The sequence below is a fragment of the Cyprinus carpio genome, chromosome A1 (genome assembly GCF_018340385.1).
Source record: "Cyprinus carpio isolate SPL01 chromosome A1, ASM1834038v1, whole genome shotgun sequence".
NCBI classification, from domain to species: Eukaryota; Metazoa; Chordata; class Actinopteri; order Cypriniformes; family Cyprinidae; genus Cyprinus; species Cyprinus carpio.
The window spans coordinates 34,821,694-34,846,101 of NC_056572.1; the positions used below are offsets into that span (position 1 = coordinate 34,821,694).

General features: G+C 37.7%; 1 protein-coding gene and 2 long non-coding RNA genes across 6 annotated transcripts in view; all 3 read right to left on the reverse strand.

Moving 5' to 3' along the window:
- Nucleotides 1-6,429: 6,429 nt before the first annotated feature.
- LOC122146370 lies at nt 6,430-7,713 on the reverse strand. The gene is made up of 3 exons (XR_006160933.1): nt 7,467-7,713; nt 6,829-6,905; nt 6,430-6,615 (listed from the first exon to the last, which is right to left on the reverse strand). It is a non-coding gene; the product is annotated as an uncharacterized LOC122146370 (long non-coding RNA).
- Nucleotides 7,714-13,150: 5,437 nt separating this feature from the next.
- LOC109075907 (B-cell receptor CD22-like) overlaps nt 13,151-24,408 on the reverse strand; it is a 57,614-nt gene continuing 46,356 nt past the window's right edge. Inside the window, exons 1-10 of one of the 4 annotated variants that reach the window (XM_042764322.1) lie at nt 19,780-20,871; nt 19,417-19,668; nt 15,390-15,644; nt 15,056-15,310; nt 14,712-14,966; nt 14,367-14,630; nt 14,199-14,292; nt 13,982-14,030; nt 13,816-13,896; nt 13,151-13,729 (exon numbers count right to left, since the gene is read on the reverse strand). In XM_042764322.1, the coding sequence (XP_042620256.1) occupies nt 13,625-13,729; nt 13,816-13,896; nt 13,982-14,030; nt 14,199-14,292; nt 14,367-14,630; nt 14,712-14,966; nt 15,056-15,310; nt 15,390-15,644; nt 19,417-19,534 (1,476 nt within the window). In that variant the 5' untranslated portion in view covers nt 19,535-19,668; nt 19,780-20,871 and the 3' untranslated portion in view covers nt 13,151-13,624. Of the gene's footprint in view, nt 13,730-13,815; nt 13,897-13,981; nt 14,031-14,198; nt 14,293-14,366; nt 14,631-14,711; nt 14,967-15,055; nt 15,311-15,389; nt 15,645-19,416; nt 19,669-19,779; nt 20,872-24,408 lie in introns of those variants that run through there. The other 3 variants (XM_042764289.1, XM_042764298.1, XM_042764307.1) reach the window with 3 other exon arrangements.
- On the reverse strand, nt 22,194-23,481 carry LOC109075911. Its single transcript, XR_002015290.2, has 2 exons — nt 23,240-23,481; nt 22,194-23,061 (listed from the first exon to the last, which is right to left on the reverse strand). It is a non-coding gene; the product is annotated as an uncharacterized LOC109075911 (long non-coding RNA).

The window sequence follows — 24,408 nt, forward strand, 5'->3', positions numbered from 1 at the left end:
TCAAAAATGGTATTTATGAGTTTCTGCGGAGGCATCAGTATCTCCATCTGAGCAGTATACTGTGAGGAGAGGTTTAATGTGGATCCTGCTGACCGTTACTGCTAGAGTATCCTAATTCAGACGATCTGGACTGGAAGATCGAGAAGCCGTGTAGGTGTCATCAGGAGCTCTGGAGTCAGCAGGACTGTGAGAGAACAGGATGAACAGAAACAGTCTGTGTTTATATGCGCATCTGCGGAATGTGAGCGTAAAAAGTTGTTTTGAGATATTTACTGACTCTGATCGTGCTGTAAATGTCAGGAGGAGGTTCTGGACACTGGATCCAGAGCTGTGTATGTATCATCACTGGAGTCAGCCGTCTACAGAGAAAAGATTGTCTTTTATTTATAGCTCAGTGCAACATATCATCAAATAGTGCAGCTGAAGATGGAGGTGTGTGTTTGCATGCTTTTGATTTCAAATCTTCTGTTGCACAAATTCTCTCTGCCTCTCTCTACTGAAAAAAACAGGAGGGAAAACTCCATAAAATGTGATTAAAAACCACATCAAATAAATGATAAAATACTAAAGGGGGGGGCAAGCAAGAAAAAGTCAATATTCATCTAGAAAATAAGATAAAGTTTGCAGATATTTTAAATTTACTGAAAAAACACATTAAATTTAGTGTCGAGACGAACTTCAATAACCTTATGAAACCACAGATACTGATGCTTGATGATGACGATAAAGATGACAATTGAGATCAATCCTGCCAACTCCCAGTAACTGTTGTAGAGCAGCTCTCTGCGTCCCTGAAACAAGATGTTCATGAAGATTATTTCACACGAGAGAGAGATAAAACGAAAGAGTGTTTACAGAAAAAAACAAAATACCTTTAAACAGTGACTGAAAACAGATGCTGATCTCTGGAATACATGGTTATTCTGAGCCTCACAATAGAAGCTTCACGTGACGACTGGAGGTTAAAGAGGGAGATACTGAACCTCTGTCCAGGATCCACACAGCTGAGCTTTGATTCTCCTTAAACCATCTCGAAGAGTCAGAGGCAGGAGGGGTTTGAACTCACTGCTGCAGTTCACAGAGTCACTGCATCTCCACTCCACTAGTACACCAGATGGACTGATGGACACTGAGACGTGCAAACTTTAATAATACTCAGCATTAGTGTCTGTCACTGAGAAACACCATCTACAGACGAGGAGGTGTAACAACATCTACAGTGTTTCCTCGATGAGATCAGAACATGAAGCTTTTGACAGCAAATATTACACAAACAAATATTTCTTCTGAATCTTGTATAAATTGAATGTTCAAACTTCAAAAGCCTAAGCCATAACACTTTGGAAGGTGAGTAAATTTGACCAATGATGTAATGCGATTAATTTGCTCTAAAACGTCAATATATTGGAGGTGAAAAATGAATCCCGTGACTTAAGTTTGAATATCAGCTTTCTGAAACTCACTTACAGTAGAAAGGTGATTCGGATGCATAAAAATTATTGACACAATGTATTCTCATGCAAAATTTAGCAACACTCAGCATGAGTGTCTGAGACACACCATCTACAGACGAGGATATGTAACAACATCTACAGTGTTTCAAACAGTGCAACATCTTTAGGATTTCCTAAAACTTCACCTATCTAGAGATACAGTAATAAAGAGATACAGTAAAGAGTCTTTCTTTCCTCATACATCGCATTAAACCAGAAATAAACTGTAGGATTGTACAAACTATTGATAATATAAATCATGAAACCAGAAATATTCATATGTAGATAGCAACTCAAAACAGACCCAAAACCTGTACTGTTTATTTCCATTCTCAGTATTCATATTCACCACTTCTTTCCTTCTGTCCTTATATTCTAATATATAATACTATCACGAATGTTTGAAAACCATGGAAGATATGAGAGAACTGCTTATGTTGGATGTCAAACTTTATTAGGTTATCCTTCAATAAAGATCCAGTAGAACAAAATCCACTCAGATATAAGAGCAGCTAGAAACTTTAATACAATCAGTTACAGATTGTCCAGAGTTTAACCAGAAAACACTGATTGAAAATAACATAATTCGTCTTTCAGTCCTCCAGTGAAGAGATACTGAACTATAGTATTGCGATGTTACTTTAAATACCAGAAATACACAGGTTAAAATGTAGCCTATTTGTGAGTGCAGCGCAAGTGTAATGAAAATGTGTAATGTACAATATACTGTAGGAAAGACTGAAAAAAAAAACATTTCTGCAAACTGTTATAAGCTCGATTACAGTATATCACTGTTTACTTCAAGAAGTTTTAAGAAGATTACTGATAATAAGCATCAAAATATGGTAGTTATGAGTTTCTGAGGAGCATCAGTATCTCCATCTGAGCAGTAATACTGTGAGGAGAGTTTAATGTGGATCTGCTGAAGTTACTGCTGGAGTCTCATAATCAGACGATCCTGGGACTGAAGATCGAGAGCCGTGTAGGTGTCATCAGGAGCTCTGGAGTCACCAGACTGTGAGAGACAGATGAACAGAACAGTCTGTGTTATATGAATTTGCTGAATGTGAGAGTAAAAAGTGTTTGAGATATTTACTGACTCTGATCGTGCTGTAAATGTCAGCAGATGTTTTCTGGACACTGGATCCAGAGCTGTGTATGTATCATCACTCGAGTCAACCGTCTACAGAGAAAGATTGTCTTTTATTTATAGCTCAGTGCAACAATATCATCAAATATTGCAGCTGAAGATGGAGGTGTGTGTTTGCCTGCTTTTGATTCAAATCTTCAGTTCCACATTCTCTCTGCCTCTTCCTACTGAAAACAGGAGAAGACTATTAAAATGTGTTAAAACACATCAAATAAATGATAAAATACTAAAAGGCAAGAAAAAGTCAATATTCTCTAGAAAATAAGATAAAGTTTGCAGATATTTTAAATTTACTGAAAAAAAATAAATTTAGTGTCCAGACGAACTTCACTAACCTTATGAACACGATGATAATGATGATGATGATGACGATGAAGATCAATCCTGCCACAATCCCAGTAACTGTTTGTAGAGCAGCTCTCTGAGTCCCTGAAACAAGATGTTCAAGAAGATTATTTCACACTAGAGAGAGATAAAACTGAAAGAGTGTTTATAGAAAATACCTTTAACAGTGACTGAAACAGATGCTGATCTCTGAGATCCATGTTTATTCTGAGCCTCACAATAGAAGCGTCCACTGTGACTGGAGTTAAAGCTGGAGATACTGAAACTCTGTCCAGATCCAACAGCTGAGCTTTGATTCTCCTTAAACCATCTGAAGATCAGAGCAGGAGGGTTTGAATCACTGCTGCAGTTCAGAGTCACTGAATCTCCCTCCACTATTACACCAGATGGACTGATGGACACTGAGACGCTCTGTGGAGGATCTAGATTAAATATATTTAAATCATGACATAATAACGTTTATTCTCAAATCATGTTAACAACTGAAGTGTCTCTAAGTCGGGGCCTAATGGTTAGAGAGTCGGACTCCCAATCGAAGGGTTTGGAGTTCGAGTCGCGGGCCGGCAGGAACATTGTGGGTGAGTTCTCCTCCACCTTCATACCATTGACTTAGGTGCCCTTGAGCAAGGCATTCGAAACCCCCAACTGCTCCCCGGGCGCCGCAATAACTGCCCACTGCTCCGGTGTGTGTTCACAGTGTGTGTGTGTCTGCTCTGTGTGTGTGCACTTCGGATGGGTTAAATGCAGAGCACGAATTCTGAGTATGGGTCCCCATACTTGGCTGAATGTCACGTCACTTTTTTTTTTCACTTTCAAGTTACATCTGAACAGATGAACATTAAATAAAACATTATTACATGTACTGATTTATCAACCCACGATTCATAAAGACGATCTCTAAACACAGATTTACATATTTTTAGTTTAATAAACAAAAATGTCATGCAGTCTGTATGATTGGGCTGAATTTATCAAAGAAATCTGAACAACATTCTGAAAATAATATGTGAAATATTTCACTAATGTTAATGAATTAGTTATTACTCACATTCAATATTAAGATTAACAGGTGGAGAGATCAGAGGTTCATATCCTGAAACAGCACACTGATAGTTTCCTGCATCATGACGACTGACTGACTGCAGCTGAAGCTGATTCTCTGTGATGGTTCCTGTAGTTAATCTCTGTGTGTTTCTGAACCAGATGAATGTTTGTTGAGGCAGAGAGCAGCTGCTTTTACATGTCAGAGTGACTGATTCTCTCTCTTTCACACTCTGCTGTGTCTCCACCTGCAGATCTGACAGAACAACAACAACAACACTGATTCACTATTAGATTAATAAAAACATAATTGAACATTATAACAATTGGAACTTTAAAGTAATGAAACTAGTGAAGAATGAAGCATTTACGTTTATGCATTTAGCAGATGCTTTTATCCAAAGTGACTTACATTGATTCAAGGTAAATATTCTATCAGTTCATGTATTTCCTGGGAACTGAACCCATAACTTTAGCATTACTAGCACCGTGCTCTACTGTTAGAGCTACAGGAATAACAGGTGACCGCTGCATAATGTGTGTTTGTATGTGATGTACTTCTGATAGTTCACTAACTCTACATGTGACGTCCAGCTGAGCTCCAGGAATCCCCGTCCATTTTCCAGCCTGAAGGTATGTAATGAATCTGCAGTAGTAGATGTGTTTATCAGCTTCTGTTACATCTCTCAGAGTGATACTGTAAGTGTCTTTACTTTTACTGTCACACTGAACTCTTCCGCTCTTTTGTGGAACTAAACACAGGTTTGGTGGATCTCCATCAGGTACAGCAGGTTTGGTCCAGAAGACTGTTTTAATCTTATAACCACTAGGATATTTTAAAGTACAGGATATATTCGCTGTTGATCCCTTTAATGCACAAACATATGAAGGACTGTAATTCACTCCCCAATCCTGCTGACCATCACCCCCTGAAACACGAAACACAGTAAAGACAAATATTATTTTGTCTTTCAAATACATGAATCTTTCATTTCTTTTAGATTTCATCTGATGTCGAACTTGGTGTGAAATAACTACAGTATGTAATATTTCACTAACGTAAATGAATCAGTTTGTACTCACATTCTACTTTAAGATTAACAGGTGGAGAGATCAGATGTTCATATCCTGAAACAGCACACTGATAGTTTCCTGCATCATCACGACTGACTGACTGCAGCTGAAGCTGATTCTCTGTGATGGTTCCTGTAGTTAATCTCTGTGTGTTTCTGAACCAGATGAATGTTTGTTGAGGCAGAGAGCAGCTGCTTTTACATGTCAGAGTGACTGATTCTCTCTCTTTCACACTCTGCTGTGTCTCCACCTGCAGATCTGACAGAACAACAACCAAAACTCTTTCTCCATTTCATCATCATCTTAAAGTGATAGTTCACCCAAAAACTTTATTCAAAAAATAAATAAATAAATTTATTCATTATTTATCACTCTGCTGTTGTTCTAAAGTCATGTGACCTCCTTTCTTTTTCAGAACACATTGTTAAAAATGTTCTGCTTGAGATTATCCATTTAATAGCAGTTCAATTTGTGTTTACATGCATTGCACTTTTCACAACACAAAATAATTTCAAAGCTTTACAGCCAATGCATGTTTCAGTGAAACTAGTAATAAATAATCTAGCATTACTTCCTTTAATCTCTTCCTTTAATATCTTTCAATCACATGTGACTGTCAAGACAGAAGACAAAAACTAATCTCTTCTGGTAACAACATAATATCATATAACAATAATGTACAGCTCTAACATAATGCAAGTCAATATTCAGTTAAACAGATGAAATTAAATGTGAATGGTGACCTTCTTCAGGCTTTAAAAACAGGATGCAAAATCATTCTCATGCAACTCATGTTGTATATTCCAAGTGGATTCTCTGTATGGTCTGCATATGTGCAATGACACCTGAACACATGGAATGTAAGTCAAAAGTCACATTATTTTAAAACAGTTTCGCATCTTTTGTTAAAGCATTAAGAAGGTCACAATTTACAGTCATTATATGAACAACCAATCAGGACATTTTATGACATTTCTCTTTTTGTGTTCAGATAAAGAAAGAATGTCATATGACAGATGCAGTTATAATAAAGTGCTTGATGTGTGTGTGTGTGTGTGTGTGTGTGTGTGTGTGTGTGTGTGTGTGTGTGTGTGTGCGTGCGTGCGTGTGTGTGTGTGTGTGTGTGTGTGTGTGTGTGTGTGTGTGGTGTGTTTCTGAGAGTTCACTACCGGTGACGTCCAGATGAGCTCCAGGAATCCCCGTCCATGTTCCTCTGTTTGTAATGAATCTGCAGTAGTAGATGTGTTTATCAGCTTCTGTTACATTTGTCAGAGTGATACTGTAAGTGTTATTATTTTCTCTGTGCACACTGAACTCTTACTCTGTTTTCTGAGTCTAAACACAGGTTCGGTGGATCTCCATCAGTTACAGTAGGTTTGATCCAGAAGACTGTTCTGACCTCAAGATCATGTGGATAGTTTAAAACACAGGATATTTTCACTGTTGATCCCTTTAATGCACAAACATATGAAGGGCTGTAATTCACTCCCCAATCCTGCTGACCATCACCCCCTGAAACACCAAACACAGATATGAGAAAATGAGGTGGTGTTTCAGGTGTTTTGAACCAATGCACAAAAAGTATCTTTTTATTTTGACCATTTTTATTTGTTAGCTGACAGCAAAACACTCATGTCAGCATAAAAGCTACAAAGTGTGAAGAGCTCGATCACCTTTTCAAAGAGTGTTAAAGTGACTGTATAGTGACTGTAGCTGAAGACTCACCCGCAGTCATGATCACGAACATCAGAGGAAGTGACGTAATGAGTGATGTCGCCATACTGATTTCTGCAATCATAAAACTGACAGATATGACATTATGAGCATCATCTATGTACATCTCAAACTCTATTGTCTTGATAATCGATAGAAGTCGTGATGATTTCTGAATAATTCAGTGCTCAGTGAAGGCTTGACACGCTGAGGAGGTTTCTCATGTCAGGCCTCATGTAAAGAGCTTCACACAATATTAACATACTCAGATAGCACAGGTACGTCTGCAAGATGTCTGTTAAAGATCGCTTCATCTGGAAAGCACTGCTGTGAACAAATCTCTGATAGACATCTTATGTCAGTATTAAATGCATTCTACATCATAAACATCTTAAAGACATTTTATAACATCAATTTAACATCTGCTAGGAAACGTCTAATAGACATACTGCAGATGAGCAAACACTCTAAAAAACACGTCTTGCAGATGTAAACGCAGACATCAAATAGACGTCTCCGTGATGTACTTGTGCTATCAGGGTATGGATCTACAACATGTCTTCAACTCATCACCACATTTTTACAAATATATGTTGTAGCCCTACAGAATTATTTTACCTCATGTTAAATAATGGTAAAAATGGTCTTACCGTGCTGCAGTGTGAATGTCTCAGCGTCGACACCCAAATGACAGAAATATCTGCAGCTTAATGTGTCAGTGACAGTTTTCACAAATGAATCTGCAGTGAAAAAATCCTCTTCCTGCATATGCATGACACCATCTAAACTACACAAGAACAACTAGAGAAGTCTCCAGATCCAAACAAATAAGCTTTAGAATTCACTTTTGTTAAATCTTTGTGAGAGAATATGTGAAACGTGATTGCTTTGTAAAGATACCCATCATGGCTGCAGGACATCAAGATTTTTTAATAGATAAAGGTTTACAGTTCTTAGGTTCAAGATCCTCTTTTTGACATAAACTCTTGTTTAACTTAAGCAATGATGCTACGCAACTATATTTACACAATCAGAAACATGAGCAAATACATGGTGTTTAAGTGACTCAGTGCCAGTTTCTGACAGACAACACAAGCACTTACACACCAGACTGACAGCAGATAGTATTAATGTCACGCGTGAGGCAAGGAAGAGGTGAGGATATAAATGCAGCACAATTTATTAACAAAAATGATAAAAGAATCTAAACAAAGCAAAAACAAGGCAGAGAAATCCAGACAAAGCAAAAAACACACAACCATTCACAAGCAAAACAACGACCAGCAAACAAAGACTGAAACACAGGGGTCTAAATACACAGGGTAACAAGACAATAGTATTACGTTCATTTTGATTTAAGGTAATATGATTTATTCTGCATTTTCTGTATTTTGTCACACATACAGGTGCAAGCTAACGTTACATTGTTTATTGTGTGTTAGTGTTGTCAAAAGACCCGGTACTTCGGAACCAAGACGGTACTAAAAAAATGAAAATGTCACGGTACCAGGTTTCTATAAGTACAGGTGGTACCGAGTACCCCGTCAACCCGCTTCTTGATGCATACAGAGCTATGATTTCCGCGAAGCAGAAAACGCGGACGTAATCTCGAAATCTCGAAATCCAGTCATGAAAATGAAACCTACATTTTAATATGGACAGTCACGGAATTTGTCAAAGTTAGCATAATTTAATCAAATCAAATCTCCATATGGACCAGTATCTGTAAATGTTAATCCGCAAAAGTTGGTTGAAATATGAACCCTGCATGTTCTGCACGTCTCTGAGTATGGCGTTATTTCCCTGTCAAATGTCGAGAGCGCATTATTGTAGCGCGAAAGTACATTAATATAATGCGCGAGCGCGAATCTCTCTGCTCGCGCGCAGAATGTAATCTGCGGAGCGCGAATCTCTCTGCTCGCGCGCGGAATATAATGTGCGGAGCGCGAATCTCTCTGCTCGTGCGCGGAATATAATGTGCGGAGCGCGAATCTCTCTGCTCGCGCGCAGAATGTAATGTGCGGAGCGCGAATCTCTCTGCTCGCGCGCGGAATATAATGTGCGGAGCGCGAATCTCTCTGCTCGCGCATGGAATATAATGTGCGGAGCGCGAATCTCTCTGCTCGCACGTGGGAACTGGGCGCACGCTCTCAGATACACGTTGCTCTTGTAAGAATTTTCTCTGGGCTCGCTCAGAGAGTATGCCTGCACTTAAAACGTGTTCAGTGCAATCGCGAATCTCTCCTCTTCGCTTAAAATAAGCATGTATGTGCTTAGACTGTCACCCGTGCGTTCGCGCATGGCCAAGTACTCTTCTCTTCGATTTCTTTCTCTTTGCTCTTGGCATAAACGCTGTCAAAACGGCAAAAACCAATCAGAAATAGGCTTCAACGAATGACAAATGAAAACGCGACATCGTACATGGAATCTTATTGGTTGATATTGAACCGCACATGGAACACATGGAATAAGTTCTCTGAAGTTCAATCAAGACTCAGTCCCTCCAGAAAAACGCGATTATGCGATCGCCTGATTTCATGCATAATCAGCTAAAGGCCGCAAATTTATGCGGGGGTCGGATTTTTTTTTCAAATACGCCGCACTTTCGCCGCATAAATTGCCAATTTCAGCAAGCAAAATGATTTCATAATCCCTGTATTTTTGTTGCAAAAAAGTCACATATATCTTAGCAGAAAGTTGAAAAATGTTGCATTTACTTCACAAAAGTAAAACCCCATTATTTTCCCCCATTGCCATGGGAACCTTATGAAGTGACGTAATTCCACGACGTGAACATCATCTGCAAACCCCGCGGTGAAACCTGGGTGAAACCATGATGTAAATTTACGTTGAATTAATAATTAATAATTTAATTAATAATTTTAATTTAAAATAATTTACGTTGCAGTAAGAGATTGCACTTTGTGCATTTGAAGCGCTTAATTTAACAGAAGATGTCTGTTTTGTATAGCTACCTCTGTAAAACAGGAAGCACACATTTTTTTTTTTTATATTTTATTTATACATTTTTATAGAAGTTGCTGAATATTCCTTTTGTAAAGCTACAGAACTTGTTTGACTCAATGTTTTGTAAGTTTGAGCCATGTGTTAATTAAGGTCTGAAATAAAACAGAATGAGAACAAATATTCTGTGATTTAGTATGCTTGCTTATCATAGCAAGTAATAAGAAATGACTCTTTACATTAAGGTAGTAGCCTAGGCTAGGAAATCACTTTTTTTTCTCTCTTTTTAATCAAACCGCAGTTTTTGCAAGTTCCGACAATTTCATCGCATAAAATTGCAAAAATATCCCGCATATTCCATTGCATTTTTTAAGAAAACGTGCCGCAAAATCAAGGATTTTTGCCCTCAACAATCACAAAAAAAATCCGCTTTTTTCTGGAGGGACTTTGATGGATCCGCCGAATCGACGATCTCGGGTAACCAGTTTTATTTGTTTTGATGTTAAATATTTCAAATGTATCTTACACTGTAAAACCCGACAAGTAACGTAACTCAAACCGTTTGAGTAAACAGATATCCTTAAAAACCTGACAATTTAGGTTTACTCAAACCGTTTGAGGAAACCGATTGCCTTAAACCATTTAAGTTTTAAAACTAAATGTCTGGGAAGAGGGCGATCGGATTATTTTACATATAAATTACCTAGACTGTCAACCACATTGTTCACATTACGTGCCATGCCCATTGTGAGATTTTTTTTAGATAAAAAAAAATAAAAATGCGTGATTGATTATAACCAAGAGCATTTATGCCAAGAGCAAAGAGAAAGAAATCGAAAAGAAGAGCACTTGGCCATGCACGAACGCACGGGACACAGTCTAAGCACATACACGCTTATTTTAAGCGAAGAGGAGAGATTCGCGATTGCACTGAACACGTTTTAAGTGCAGGCATACTCTCTGAGCGAGCCCAGAGAAAATTCTTACAAGAGCAACGTGTATCTGAGAGATTCGCGCTCCGCACATTATATTCCGCGCTTGAGGAGAGAGATTCGCGCTCGCGTATTATATTAATGTACTTTCGCGCTACAATAATGCGCTCTCGACATTTGACAGGGAAATAACACCATATTCTGTGTGTGTGTGTGTGTGTGTGTGTGTTTGTGTGAATGAATGAATGAATGAATGGCAGAGACGTGCGGGTTTGTTTACTACATAGACTGAAGCGCATGACGCTTCCAGTAATTTCAGCATCTGCCGTCTCAATGAGGACATAAATACTTAAACAACATCACCAGAACTGTTCTGAGTCACTTCACAAGCAATTTACCGTTTCATTTGAGTAAAACCAGTGTCAATTTAAAGGTATTCACGGCAAACCAGGGTTGCCCACACATTGATTTATTACAATATCAAAACTGACCGCCACAAATAGATTTTCCAAAAGGCTTTGAGTTCATTGAATAAACATGAGCACTGCACGTTTCAAAATCAAAAACCGATGCGATCGGGTGTTTTTATATCACTGTATTTCAGAAGGAAACCGACTGTATTTAGAAAAATTTCGATTTAATTTTCATTTCATTTAGCATGTAATGCTTGATAAGGCAGCGTTTGTGAGCTCAGCGCTGCTTTGCAGCCGTTACCGGAGAATCCTGTATCTCACCCGCTCTAAAAGCGCCTCCTGCTGGCAGAAAATGAATTTACATATATATGTATAGTATAAGGCTGTGGGAAACACTGCAACCCGTCAAAATAAAAGTTAATTTTTTACATAAAGGCATTCTGCTAGAAATATTACTATTATTAAGTAGAATGTATGTGATACTGCTACTACTGTTGAAAAAAATAAATAAAACTTTAATAAATCACACAATATTTCTTCCATGTTTTAATTTTAATAGCAAATCCCCTTTATTTAACAAAAAATAAAATGTGTTTAAATTTCATTAATTAAAAGACAAATTAAATTTGGGAAACTTGTTTACTGTTTTTCATAATTATATTATTTGTAGAAAAACTTTAAACACAATTGTAAATGAGTATAAAGAATGGCATTGGTTGTATTTTTAGTGATAAAAAGTGTTTTTTTTTTTGTTTGTTTGTTTGTTTTTTTTGTTTGTTTTTTAGCATATTTTTGTGTTTTGCTTTGGTACCAAAATTGGTACCGAGAACCGTGGATTTTCACTGGTATCGGTACCAAATACTGAAATTTTGGTACCGTGACAACACTATTGTGTGTACCAGAATGTATATAGTGTTTTATGCCAGTTGATGCTCATCTGTTTATTTGTTTTGTCAGCAAGTACAATATGGGTAATTTTGTGTATAAAAAGAATGCAATGATGTTATATGCTAGTTGGTATGCATTTCTTGGTTATTTTGTAAAAATTCAATAGTTCTTTGACCCACTCGTAATGCAGAAGTTGAGGGAAACGCAACAAGTGTTCGTGTCTGTATGTTTAAAATATCTGTGTTCCCCTTTTTCAGAGAGACTACTCAAAGTGTACTTACTTCAGAAATTACTGGAAGACATAAAGAACTTACATGGGTAAGGGTTAGGTTCAGGGGAAGGATCAGAGATAGTATGTAGTTATTACCCAGTTATTGTAATTACTAAAAAGTACATAGTATATACATTTATTTTATCTGTTTATTATATCATTCATTCGATGAGATCAGAAGCAATGAAGCTTATGACAGCAAATATTACACAAACATATATTTCTGAATCTTTGTATAAAATGAGATGTCAAACTTCAAAAGCATAATGCCATAACACTTTGGAAGGTGAGTAAATGATGACCAAATGATGTAAATGTGATTATTTTGCTCTAAAACGTCAATATACTGGAGGTGAAAATGAATCCCGTGACTTAAGATTGAATATCAGCTTTCTGAAACTCACTTACAGTAGAAGGTGATCGCATAAAAAATTATCTTACAAATGTATTCTAATGCAAACTTTAATAATACTCAGCATTAGTGTCTGTCACTGAGAAACACCATCTACAGACGAGGATGTGTAACAACATCTACAGTGTTTCTAACAGTGCAACATCTTTAGGATTTCCTAAAACTTCACCTATCTAGAGAGTCAGTAATAAAGAGATACAGTAAAGAGTCTTTCTTTCCTCATACATCGCATTAAACCAGAAATAAACTGTAGGATTGTACAAACTATTGATAATATAAATCATGAAACCAGAAATATTCATATGTAGATAGCAACTCAAAACAGACCCAAAACCTGTACTGTTTATTTCCATTCTCAGTATTCATATTCACCACTTCTTTTCTTCTGTCCTTATATTCTAATATATAATTCTTTCATGAATGATGAAAAACATGGAAGATATGAGAGAAATGCTTATGTTGGATGTCAAACTTTATTAGGCTACTTTAATAAAGATACAGTAGAACAAAATCCACTCAGATATAAGAGCAGCTAGAAACTTTAATACAATCAGTTACAGATTGTCCAGAGTTTAACCAGAAAACGATGCTTGAAGATAACATAATTCGTCTTCAATCCTCCAGTGAAGACATACTAAACTACATTATTGCAATGTTACTTTAAAAAACAGAAATACACAGGTTAAAATGTAGCCTATTTGTGAGTGCAGCGCAAGTGTAATGAAAATGTGTAATGTACAATATACTGTAGGAAAGACTGAAAAAAAACACTTCTGCAAACTGTTATAAGCTCGATTACAGTATACACTCTTACTTCAAGAAGTTTTAAGAAGATTACTGATAATGAACTAAGTATCAAAATATGGTATTTATGAGTTTCTGAGGAGCATCAGTATCTCCATCTGAGCAGTAATACTGTGAGGAGAGTTTAATGTGGATCTGCTGAAGTTACTGCTAGAGTCTCATAATCAGACGATCTGGACTGAAGATCGAGAGCCGTGTAGGTGTCATTAGGAGCTCTGGAGTCACCAGACTGTGAGAGACAGATGAACAGAACAGTCTGTGTTTATATGGATCTGCTGAATGTGAGAGTAAAAAGTGTTTGAGATATTTACTGACTCTGATCGTGCTGTAAATGTCAGCAGATGTTCTGGACACTGGATCCAGAGCTGTGTATGTATCATCACTCGAGTCAGCCGTCTACAGAGAAAGATTGTCTTTTATTTATAGCTCAGTGCAACAATATCATCAAATATTGCAGCTGAAGATGGAGGTGTGTGTTTGCCTGCTTTTGATTCAAATCTTCAGTTCCACATTCTCTCTGCCTCTTCCTACTGAAAACAGGAGAAGACTATTAAAATGTGTTAAAACACATCAAATAAATAATAAAATACTAAAAGGCAAGAAAAAGTCAATATTCTCTAGAAAATAAGATAAAGTTTGCAGATATTTGAAATTTACTGAAAAAAATTAAATTTAGTGTCGAGACGAACTTCACTAACCTTATGAACACGATGATGATGATGATGATGATGACGATGAAGATCAATCCTGCCACAATCCCAGTAACTGTTTGTAGAGCAGCTCTCTGAGTCCCTGAAACAAGATGTTCATGAAGATTATTTCACACTAGAGAGAGATAAAACTGAAAGAGTGTTTATAGAAAATACCTTTAACAGTGACTGAAACAGACTCTGATCTCTGAGATCCATGTTTATTCTGAGCCTCACAATAGAAGCGTCCACTGTGACTGGAGTTAAAGCTGGAGATACTGAAACTCTGTCCAGATCCAACAGCTGAGCTTTGATTCTCTTTAAACCAGCTGAAGATCAGAGCAGGAGGGTTTGAATCACTGCTGCAGTTCAGAGTCACTGAATCTCCTTCCACTATTTCAGCAGATGAATTAAGGGCCACCACAACATTTCTTGGAGCATCTAAAATAGAAATGAAAAGTCTCATCAACAATAATAAAACACTGGAACTAGAGGATCTGTTCTCAGTTCTTGTTCACTTACACATCACATTCAGTATCACTACATCAGAGTATCTCAGTCCATGTTTATTTCTGGATCTGCACTTGTATTCTCCACTGTGATCAGAGCTGATGTTTGAGACGCTGTAGATTCTTCTAGATCCAGCATACTGTCCTCCTTTAAACCAGGTGAAATCTCCAGGAGGGTTTGAATCACTGCTGCAGCTCAGAGTCACTGAATCTCCTTCCACTATTACACCAGATGAATTAAGGACCACCACAACATTTCTTGGAGCATCTAAAATAGAAATGAAATGTGTCGTCGACAATAATAAAACACTGGAACTAGAGGATCTGTTCTCAGTTCTTGCGCCAGTGTTCACTTACACATCACATTCAGTATCACTACATCAGAGTATTTCTCTCCATATTTATTTCTGGATCTGCACTTGTATTCTCCACTGTGATCAGAGCTGATCCTTGAGATGCCATAGATTCTTTGAGATCCAGCATACTGTCCTCCTTTAAACCAGGTGAAATCTCCAGGAGGGTTTGAATCACTGCTGCAGGTCAGAGTCACTGAACCTCCTTCCACTATTTCAGCAGATGAATTAAGGGCCACCACAACATTTCTTGGAGCATCTATAATAGAAATGAAATGTGTCGTCGACTAATAAAACACTGGAACTAGAGGATCTGTTCTCAGTTCTTGTTCACTTACACATCACATTCAGTATCACTACATCAGAGTATCTCACTCCATGTTTATTTCTGGATCTGCACTTGTATTCTCCACTGTGATCAGAGCTGATGTTTGAGACGCTGTAGATTCTTCTAGATCCAGCATACTGTCCTCCTTTAAACCAGGTGAAATCTCCAGGAGGGTTTGAATCACTGCTGCAGCTCAGAGTCACTGAATCTCCCTCCACTATTACACCAGATGGACTGATGGACACTGAGACGCTCTGGGGAGGATCTAGATTAAATATATTTAAATGATGAGAATAATTACGTTATTTATCTCATGACCTTCCCTTATCATTGTTAACAATTACTGAAGTGTTGTAGAAATCAAAAGAAATTTGAGTGATGAAATCAGAAAGGTGAAAATTAGTTAACCAAAATGTTTTTTGTTTGTTTGTTTGTTTGTTCTTTGGTTGATGCTGTTGCCGATATCTTGGAGACCAGCAGATTTAGTTTCCAGAATTAAACCACTGAGGGTGCTTCTGAGATGCTTGATGGTTCTCCAGCCTTAATGAACATCTATTCTGACGTCTATTTTTGTCACATGCAGTGATATGGTTATCACTATGTCAGTCATTAAAATTTTCGAGAGTGAATCCTGCATTTATATGTGGATGTCATTCCGAAAACTTTGCATGCATGTACGTGACTGTTGGTCCTCTTCGCAGCATGAAATATAAAACTTTACGGGATGTTTAGCTTAGCTTTAGATTAAGCATGTTTAATATAGCTAGCTAGGTAGACTACCTGCTGCCATCAAAGCAAGTGTAACTGCTGCATTCATGCTCTCCTCGGATGCTCTCATTTCCAGAGTTGTACTGAATGTGAAAACAACATGGACACTAATATTACTACAAAGACGTTTTGGATTTCTATTATTAGAGCTTTCCGACTTGGGTTCACGAGAATTTTCTCAGTCAGGAAATGATTCTTCTGATTATTCTGACATCACATGAATGCAATATAATTTTTAATAGCAATCATGTGTGGTGATTATGCTTCTTGCATCTGTTTTGGAGCACCAGAGGGCAAATATTTGAATCGACAGCTCAGGCATTTAAGTGGTACTGAAATAAGGCACCGATATCTGCATTGTGATTCGGTCATACGGTCATAAAGGTACCGAGCCAGGAGACTTTATCTGCCTCATCCTCATACTGTTCCTAGTTGGGACCTGTCTAGGGTCCTTAAGTCCTGTTCACAGCAAGGACAATATTGTCCACTAGTGTGGATGCTAATATAGTTATGTTTTTAGTCATGTTATTGGTGTGAATGGGCTTTTAGGACCCTTCAAGGCCATCCGTTTTTAATTGCTCCATGTGGCCAACTTACAACCCTTGTCACTTAAGACCGCCCTGCTGCTAGCTTTCACAACAGTCAGGCATGTGGTTGACTTGCAAGCGCTATTGGTGAGCGCTTCCTGTTTGTAGTTTGGGCCAAACAAACCCAAGCTAAGCTATGTATCTAAGGTGCTCTCTACTCCGTTCAGAGCACAGGTCATCGCTCTGTTGGCTCTTCCTCCCTTTGAGGACAAGCAGGGAACTTACTTTGCCTGGTCCAGGCCCTCAGGACTGTGGTGCCCTCAAGCTAATTTTGGCAGTCAGAGCAGCTCTTTGTGTGTTTTAAAGGCCGCTCTAATGGGCTGCCAGTTACAAAGCAGAGATTACCCCACTGGATAGTTGATGCAATAGCCCTGGCTTATGACTAAATGGGTTCTGAGTGCTCCATTGGAGTGAAGCCCCACTCCACTTGGGGGATGAACTCCTCCTGGGCTTGGTCCAGCAGAGTTTTCATTGGGCATATATGCTAGGTTTTATAACTTAGACTTCCCTGCCCTTCAGGCACGGATCTTGACCACTTAATTGACCTATCGGTAAGCTCCTCCCCTTGAATGCAGATGAGCCAATGGCAGTAAAGTATCAGTTGCACAGGGACCGGAACGCAGACATCTTTAGGTTTCAGTACCATAGAGAAAAATTTAAATATCCGAAGCTTTCATAGGTTTGATGATGTTTATGCAACAAAAATGGCAAAACGATGTGCCTGGGGTTCTTCTAACACTGATTCCATGTATCCTGAGAGGATGGGCAATGGAATTTATTTTATTCCATTTTACTAAACCCAAATAAGACGGAGCAAAACGTCCCGAAGCATTTAACCCCAATCCCAATGACGACTAAAACATTAATTTTCTGGCTGTCATACACTCATTAAGTTACAATTTTCATCTGCTCAAGCAGAACGTTTATGTCATCTTGTGCCGCAAGGTATCTCTGGCTAAAACTAGCTAATGTTTTCTAAGTTAGTGAGTTCTCACGTCATGTACAGTGTAGGTCAAAAACACATAAACAAAGGTCTACATTTCAGTGCCTCTCCATATTAAGCTGGTTAAATGCTGGTTAAAACTCTGTTTGTTTGTCCAAGTTAGCAACTGTAAGTAAGGGGGGCAGGGCTTACCAATGGTTCAATGGTCTTGCACCCCTAGTAAGTGGTCTTGAATGAGTTTTCCGGCTGGTGGCCCAAGCCTCTCTAGTTAGCCTATGTTTCTTAGGGCCCTCATGGTAGCGCCCTAGAGCTGAGCTCACAGAATGGCTTCTGTTCTTCATTTATAGCACACCGCTATAGTATATCATTTTCCCAAGTATCATAAATGCAATGTGAGAGACCATTTCGATAGGGATCGCTCCAGTTACTAACAATACTTTGGCACCCTGAGATAATGATAATGAATAAAATAAATCTCTGATCTACATCCTGTCTATACTTTATGATTTGTGTGCAGAACCCAGCACTGGACAAAAACTCTGGCATTTTCAGCATGAAATCCAACTTAAATGCCTCTGATTGGCCACTGAGTTCAAGAAATCAACAGATAAATCTGATCGGCTACATTGCTCAACGCTGCAAACATGTTAAAAACAGACCTTTGATGCTCTGCATAGGACAAATGACGCTCTGTATTTTTTTTCAAATACAGACGAGGTATCTCTACTTTTAAAAACAGAGGCAAACTAGATGTATAGCATAGTTTGTCACTCGATAGTTCAGCTGTCACTGGACATGCACATGTCCGCATCCAGTTCACACAGACCGACCGTCAAGTACAGAGTACACAACTTTTGTCCAATAAAAGTCCTTCCGACACATTGAGAAAAAAAAAACTACCTTACACCGATCAACAAATAGTGAAAATCAATAACTATATCTTATAAAGAGGGTCTCTAAACACCGATTCATGCATTCTTGATTCATGCATTTATTTTTACAAATTCTTACATTAATGAATGAATGAATGAATGATGCATTTATATAGCACTTTATTGTGTGTTGCTGTACACCCAAAGTGCTTTACAATCATGTGTGTGGGGGGGTCTCTCCTCAAACACCACCAGTGTGCAGCATCCACCTGGATGATGCGTCAGCAACCACAGCACAACGGCGCCAGTGCGGCTCACCACACACTAGCTACAGGTGGAAAGGAGAGAGAATAATAGAGCCAGTCAAGTGGATGGGGATTATTAGGAGGCCATGACTGACAAGGGCCTAGGCGTCAATTTGGCCAGGACACCGGGGATACAGCCCTACTCTTTATGAAAAGTGATTTTTAGTGACAACAGAGGGTCAGGACCTCGGTTTAACATCTCATCCAAAGGACGGTGTATTTGACAGTATAGTGTCCCCATCACTATACTGGGGCATTAGGACCCACTCAGACTGCAGGGTGAGCACCCCCTGCTGGCCTCACTAACACCTCTTCCAACAGCTACCTAGTTTTCCCAGGAGGTCTCCCATCCAGGTACTGACCGCGCTCAACCCTGCTTAGCTTCAGTGGGCTGCAGGGGGATATGGCTGTGGCATCAATAAGAATGAACCATGTCTAATAAACAAAGATGTCGTGCAGTTTGCATGATTGAGCCCAAAATTATCTAACAAAAATCTGAATAATCGAACCTGAAAAATCTATGAAATATTTCACTAATATTAATGAATCAGCTTATACTCACATATTACATTAAAATAAACAGGTGGAGAGATCAGATGTTCATATCCTGAAACAGCACACTGATAGTTTCCTGCATCATCACGACTGACTGACTGCAGCTGAAGCTGATTCTCTTTCATGGTTCCTGTAGTTAATCTCTGTGTGTTCTTGTACCAGATGAATGTTGTTTTTTGAGGCAGAGAGCAGCTGCTGTTACATGTCAGAGTGACTGAATCTCCCTCTTTTACACTCTGCTGTGTCTCCACCTGCAGATCTGACAGAACAACAACAACAACTCACCATCACCTTCAGTCTATGTTATTACATCATTGGTTGAACAACGTTAAGCATGTAAGTTACATAAATTGGCTTCATTTCTTTGTACCTGTGACATTAAGCTGAGCTCCAGGAGTCGCTGTTAAAGTCCAGTTCTCTTCATTCAATGCATCTCTGCAGTAGATGTGTTCATCAGCTTCTGTTCAACATTCAACAAAGTGATTCTGTAAGTGTTTATATTCACTGAACTCTTCCTCTATATTCTGGTTCTAAACACAGGTCAGGTGGTTTTCCATCAGTTACAGTAAGTTTAGTCCAATTGACTGTTTGATCTCATAACCAGGAACAGAAGTTAGAGAACAGGGCATGTTCACTAGTCAGGCTTTGAAAAGAATAGTTTGCCCAAAAATGAAAATTTACCCTCGGGCCATCCCAGATTTAGACAAGTTTATTTCTTCATAAAGATTTGGAGATATTTAGCATTACATCATTTGCTCGCTAATGAATCCTCTGCAGTGAATATCTCTGTAGCGACTCTTAAACTATGAACACTCACCTGCAGTGATGATCACTAAGTTCAGAAGAGACATCGTGAGAGATGTCAACATAGTGAATTCTGAAAATTATGACATGAGATAAAGCTTTATCTGCATACAGAACCATTTATTATTTAAATGGGCTCTGTGAACCAACAATTACCAAAGACTTTTGCATATGCCTCAGTCAACTCTGTCCTATCTCATATACAGTAAATAGAAAAAAAAAAGGTAAAATGATCTTACTGTGTTGGAATGAATCTTTTTTTCCACGTTGAAATATAAATCAACAAGCAGCTTAACAAGAGCACACAGTGAATGTTAACCTTCCTCTGTTTCTTAGTATTCCTCTCTCTCTTTCTCTCTCTCTCTCTCTCTCACACACACACACACACACTTATTGAACTTCCCTGATCATTAGATATATGGACATAGGTGTGAGTTAGTAAGATAGCAGTCTTTCTGCTGAGATACTAAATGTCAGTGTCATGAATGTTTCAGTTGTTGTAAAAGAAACTGTAGAATAAGATCCTGATTCAACCACTGTAAACTAAAAGACACTGATAAACAGCACTGAAAAAACTAATTGCATTGGTCATGTTGCATTGTCTTTTTTTCTCTCTTTCCTCTCTTATCGTATAATGATGATGATGATGTAAGAGTTCCAAGAAACATGTATGTTGAAACTCAGAAAAAAAAAAAAAAAAAAAAAAAAAACGTTTTGACCTAATGACAATGATATTGAGAGATAACAAACCAAACCAAAAAATATTTTTAGCGGTAAGACCTTTAATTCAAACACATATACGCCCCATCAACCCCTGAAATATATATATATATATATATATATATATATATATATATATATATATATATAAAGACAGATTTAAACCTTCAGTATGATTTCCAAGTCACTCAAACAAATGACCGATTATTATGTTTTTACCTGACTTAGACATGAGCTTTTCCCAATGCTTCTGTTTTTACAAGCATATTAATGCTTATCATTTAAGAAGAAAATCAATTATAAATGAAATAAATGTTTTCACATTCCAGCTGTTGTTGTTGTAGTTTTCTAGTGGCCACACTGACTAATGCTGCTTTCCATTTGTACTCAGAAGCTGGAAATTCTGAGTTCCCAGTACAAACTGTTAACTAGAACACCCTCTCCCTTTCAGAATTTCGACTCAGAATCCTGGAGGAATCGCAACAACTCCAACTCAGAATCCAATATGGCTGCTCAGTGTATCAACAGAAGAGAAACAGTAGTAATATACTATTTATTAGCACTTATTTTTGTCTGCGTCTCAATAAACTATGTTACTGCTTTTGTAAATTTAGGCACCTGCTACAAATGTGAAAAAAAGGCCACTACAAACTTATAATGTGAATGTGTGTTTAGTTCAGAATAAATATGGCTTACTTAATAGATTTAATCCTTAACTAAAGGTGTGGCACCCGCCGGAGAACATAACACTTCTGTTCGTCGCTTCCTCTTTATCTTTCTGTTTTAGTGCTGCCTTTGCAGAGGTTGTGAGCAGCATGCAACACCTTCAGTGTAGAGCATTTGTTAATATCAACTTCATATAACAATTCGCTCTAGATATGCCACATAAATACAAAGTGTAATGGAAAAAAAAAATCTGTCAATCACAACTTGAGGATAAATATCCTTACGTTACAATACTTCTGGCATACATCCACCACCTCAACTTTAACAACTCTGCTTATAATATCAAAAAATAGCTATTTTTTATTAAGTAGTTGCCTTCAGGAGAAACTTAAAAACTCAATTTTTGTACCCCTTTACTTTCACAACAATTGTTTGAGCAGTACCTTGGAGCTTTGACCCGACTGCACACTTACTACAGGCCTGGAGGATCACTGGGGCCCCCATTGAGAAGCACCGGTTTAAAGAGCTTCACTCGTATTTATTTTTACAGGATCAACAAAAGTTATTAAACTCATATAATAAACCAAACCAACATTCACCAAACACACAATATACTTTATTTTATTGTTTACTCAATCCTTTCTACACAGTTATAACACAGTATAAACTCTCAGTCTCACAGTGAATGGCCACAGATGACAAATGATAACAGCGGCATGACGGGAAGTGTTAAACTGCTGAACTGTTAATGAGTATCACATCTAAAATGAACGCCGGCCTTCCTCTTTCTCTGTATTTGCACCCTCTTCTCAACAAGTCAATTCGACTTTAGAAATATATACAATATAGAGTTTCAAACAACACACGAAGAGCTCAAAAACATGCATGCATCCTTTAAAGGCAAATAAAAGCATCATCCCCACTATTGTTAAAAATTTGTGTGAGAATATGTGAAACATGTTTGCTTTGAGAAAAAAACGAACATATAATGGCAAAGATTAGCTGATAGGATTTTGATTCATTAAATAGTTAACTTAAGGTTCCTCACAAAAGCAGTTTATTCAGTGTAATGAAGCCTTTCCTCCTTTCAGAAATCGATATTTTGCTTAGGCTTGCTTACAGCTTTTAGTTACACTTCCTGTTTCTCACACAAATGTTTGTATTTAAAGTCACTGCACACGGTCACACAAGCACATTTAGACACAAATGAAAAATTAAAATTGACCCTATACTTGTTTCTTAATGCATCTTACTGTGAACCATCCATCCATTTATATCCAATGGTTAAAATAAAGCCTTGTTTGTTAAGCGGAATCACTTTTTAGTTGCAACTTCTATTTCATGCCTACTTCAATGGAGGAAAAGGGAGGAGCATGTTCAGTGGTCACATGCTACAATTCTTCATGCAACTTTAATGCTGCTGTAAATCACAGAGGAATCATCCGCACTTTCAGCATTTGATCTGTTAAATAAGAATGAAAAAGACAAAATAAGATGAACCAGATTAATGTGGACCCATGAAACCTTGTTCCTCTAAACTACCTGTGTCTCATTTTCTTAAGAAAAACTGGAGAGTTTATGTTTGTTCACATCTTCAACCTTATGACTCGTGACGCAGGACATCATGAAGTGTGTCTCACCCCGCAGAAACAGCTGGACGGTGATCTCTCACATCTCCATACTGACATCCGTCCTCCACAGTCACGTTCCTGGTGTTTCTGTGGTGCTGGACGCTGGCGTACTGAACCTCGTCTTCATCTCCAGCTCTCTGCTGGTTTCTGGGTTTCTTGTGAGAGACACTGCCATACATTAAATCATTCGGTTCACCGGTTTTTGAAGCATGTGTGGTCATCTGATCAGTCACAGCTGTGCTGTTGTTTTCCTGAATAAACACACACAGTCCGGATAATCCCATTGTGATCACAATTATGTGAAAAATGCACTAAAATAGACGTTGTTCTAGACTTGCCTGTTTTGAAACATCACCTCGGACGCCGGAGTTTCCTGTTTTCCTACCAAAGAGAAGAAAAAAGGGTCAACAAAAATGTCCCTTCTAGTGAACTTCACAAACAATTACAAAGAAACAGCAAGTAACATATTGACTTAAAAGTATATAAAATAATATTTTCTTGTAAAACGTACTGGAATACTTTTTTATTTTCAACTACGAAAAATATGATCACACTAGTCAACAGCTACTAAAACACTATAATATTTGTAAAATATATATATATATATATATATATATATATATATATATATATATACATATATATATATATATATATATATGTTTTATTTGTTTATAGATATGTGTTGAATATTAATTTCTTAATTTAAAAAAATGGATTACTGTTCAAAACTTTTGGGGGTCAAATTTCTATTTCAAATAAATGTTGTTCTTTTGAATTTCCTAATCATCTAAGAATCCTGAAAAGAAAATGGAAAAGCTGCTTTAGTTCTTAATTCTTTCCCTAACTTGGTGTTTCCAGCTTAAAAATGACTGGTCTTCTAAAAATTGCTTGCAATTTTCTCATATCATCACTAAATCTTGCATTCAATATTTTTTGTCAAAAATTTACAAAAAAAAAAAAAAAATCCCAGAAAAATACCAAATATATCCAGGGAAAAAAAAAAAAAAAAGTTGTTAGACCCTGTGTTAGCAGAAGGTTTTAGTCCAATGTGATTCCAGCAGCTGCGTACAGAACATGTGCAGAATGTGCTGTTTTCTGGCCGCCTGAGTGAAGAGAAACATCATTTTACATGATGCTCATAACAAAGTTCATCAAGAGCCTACAGTATCATATTA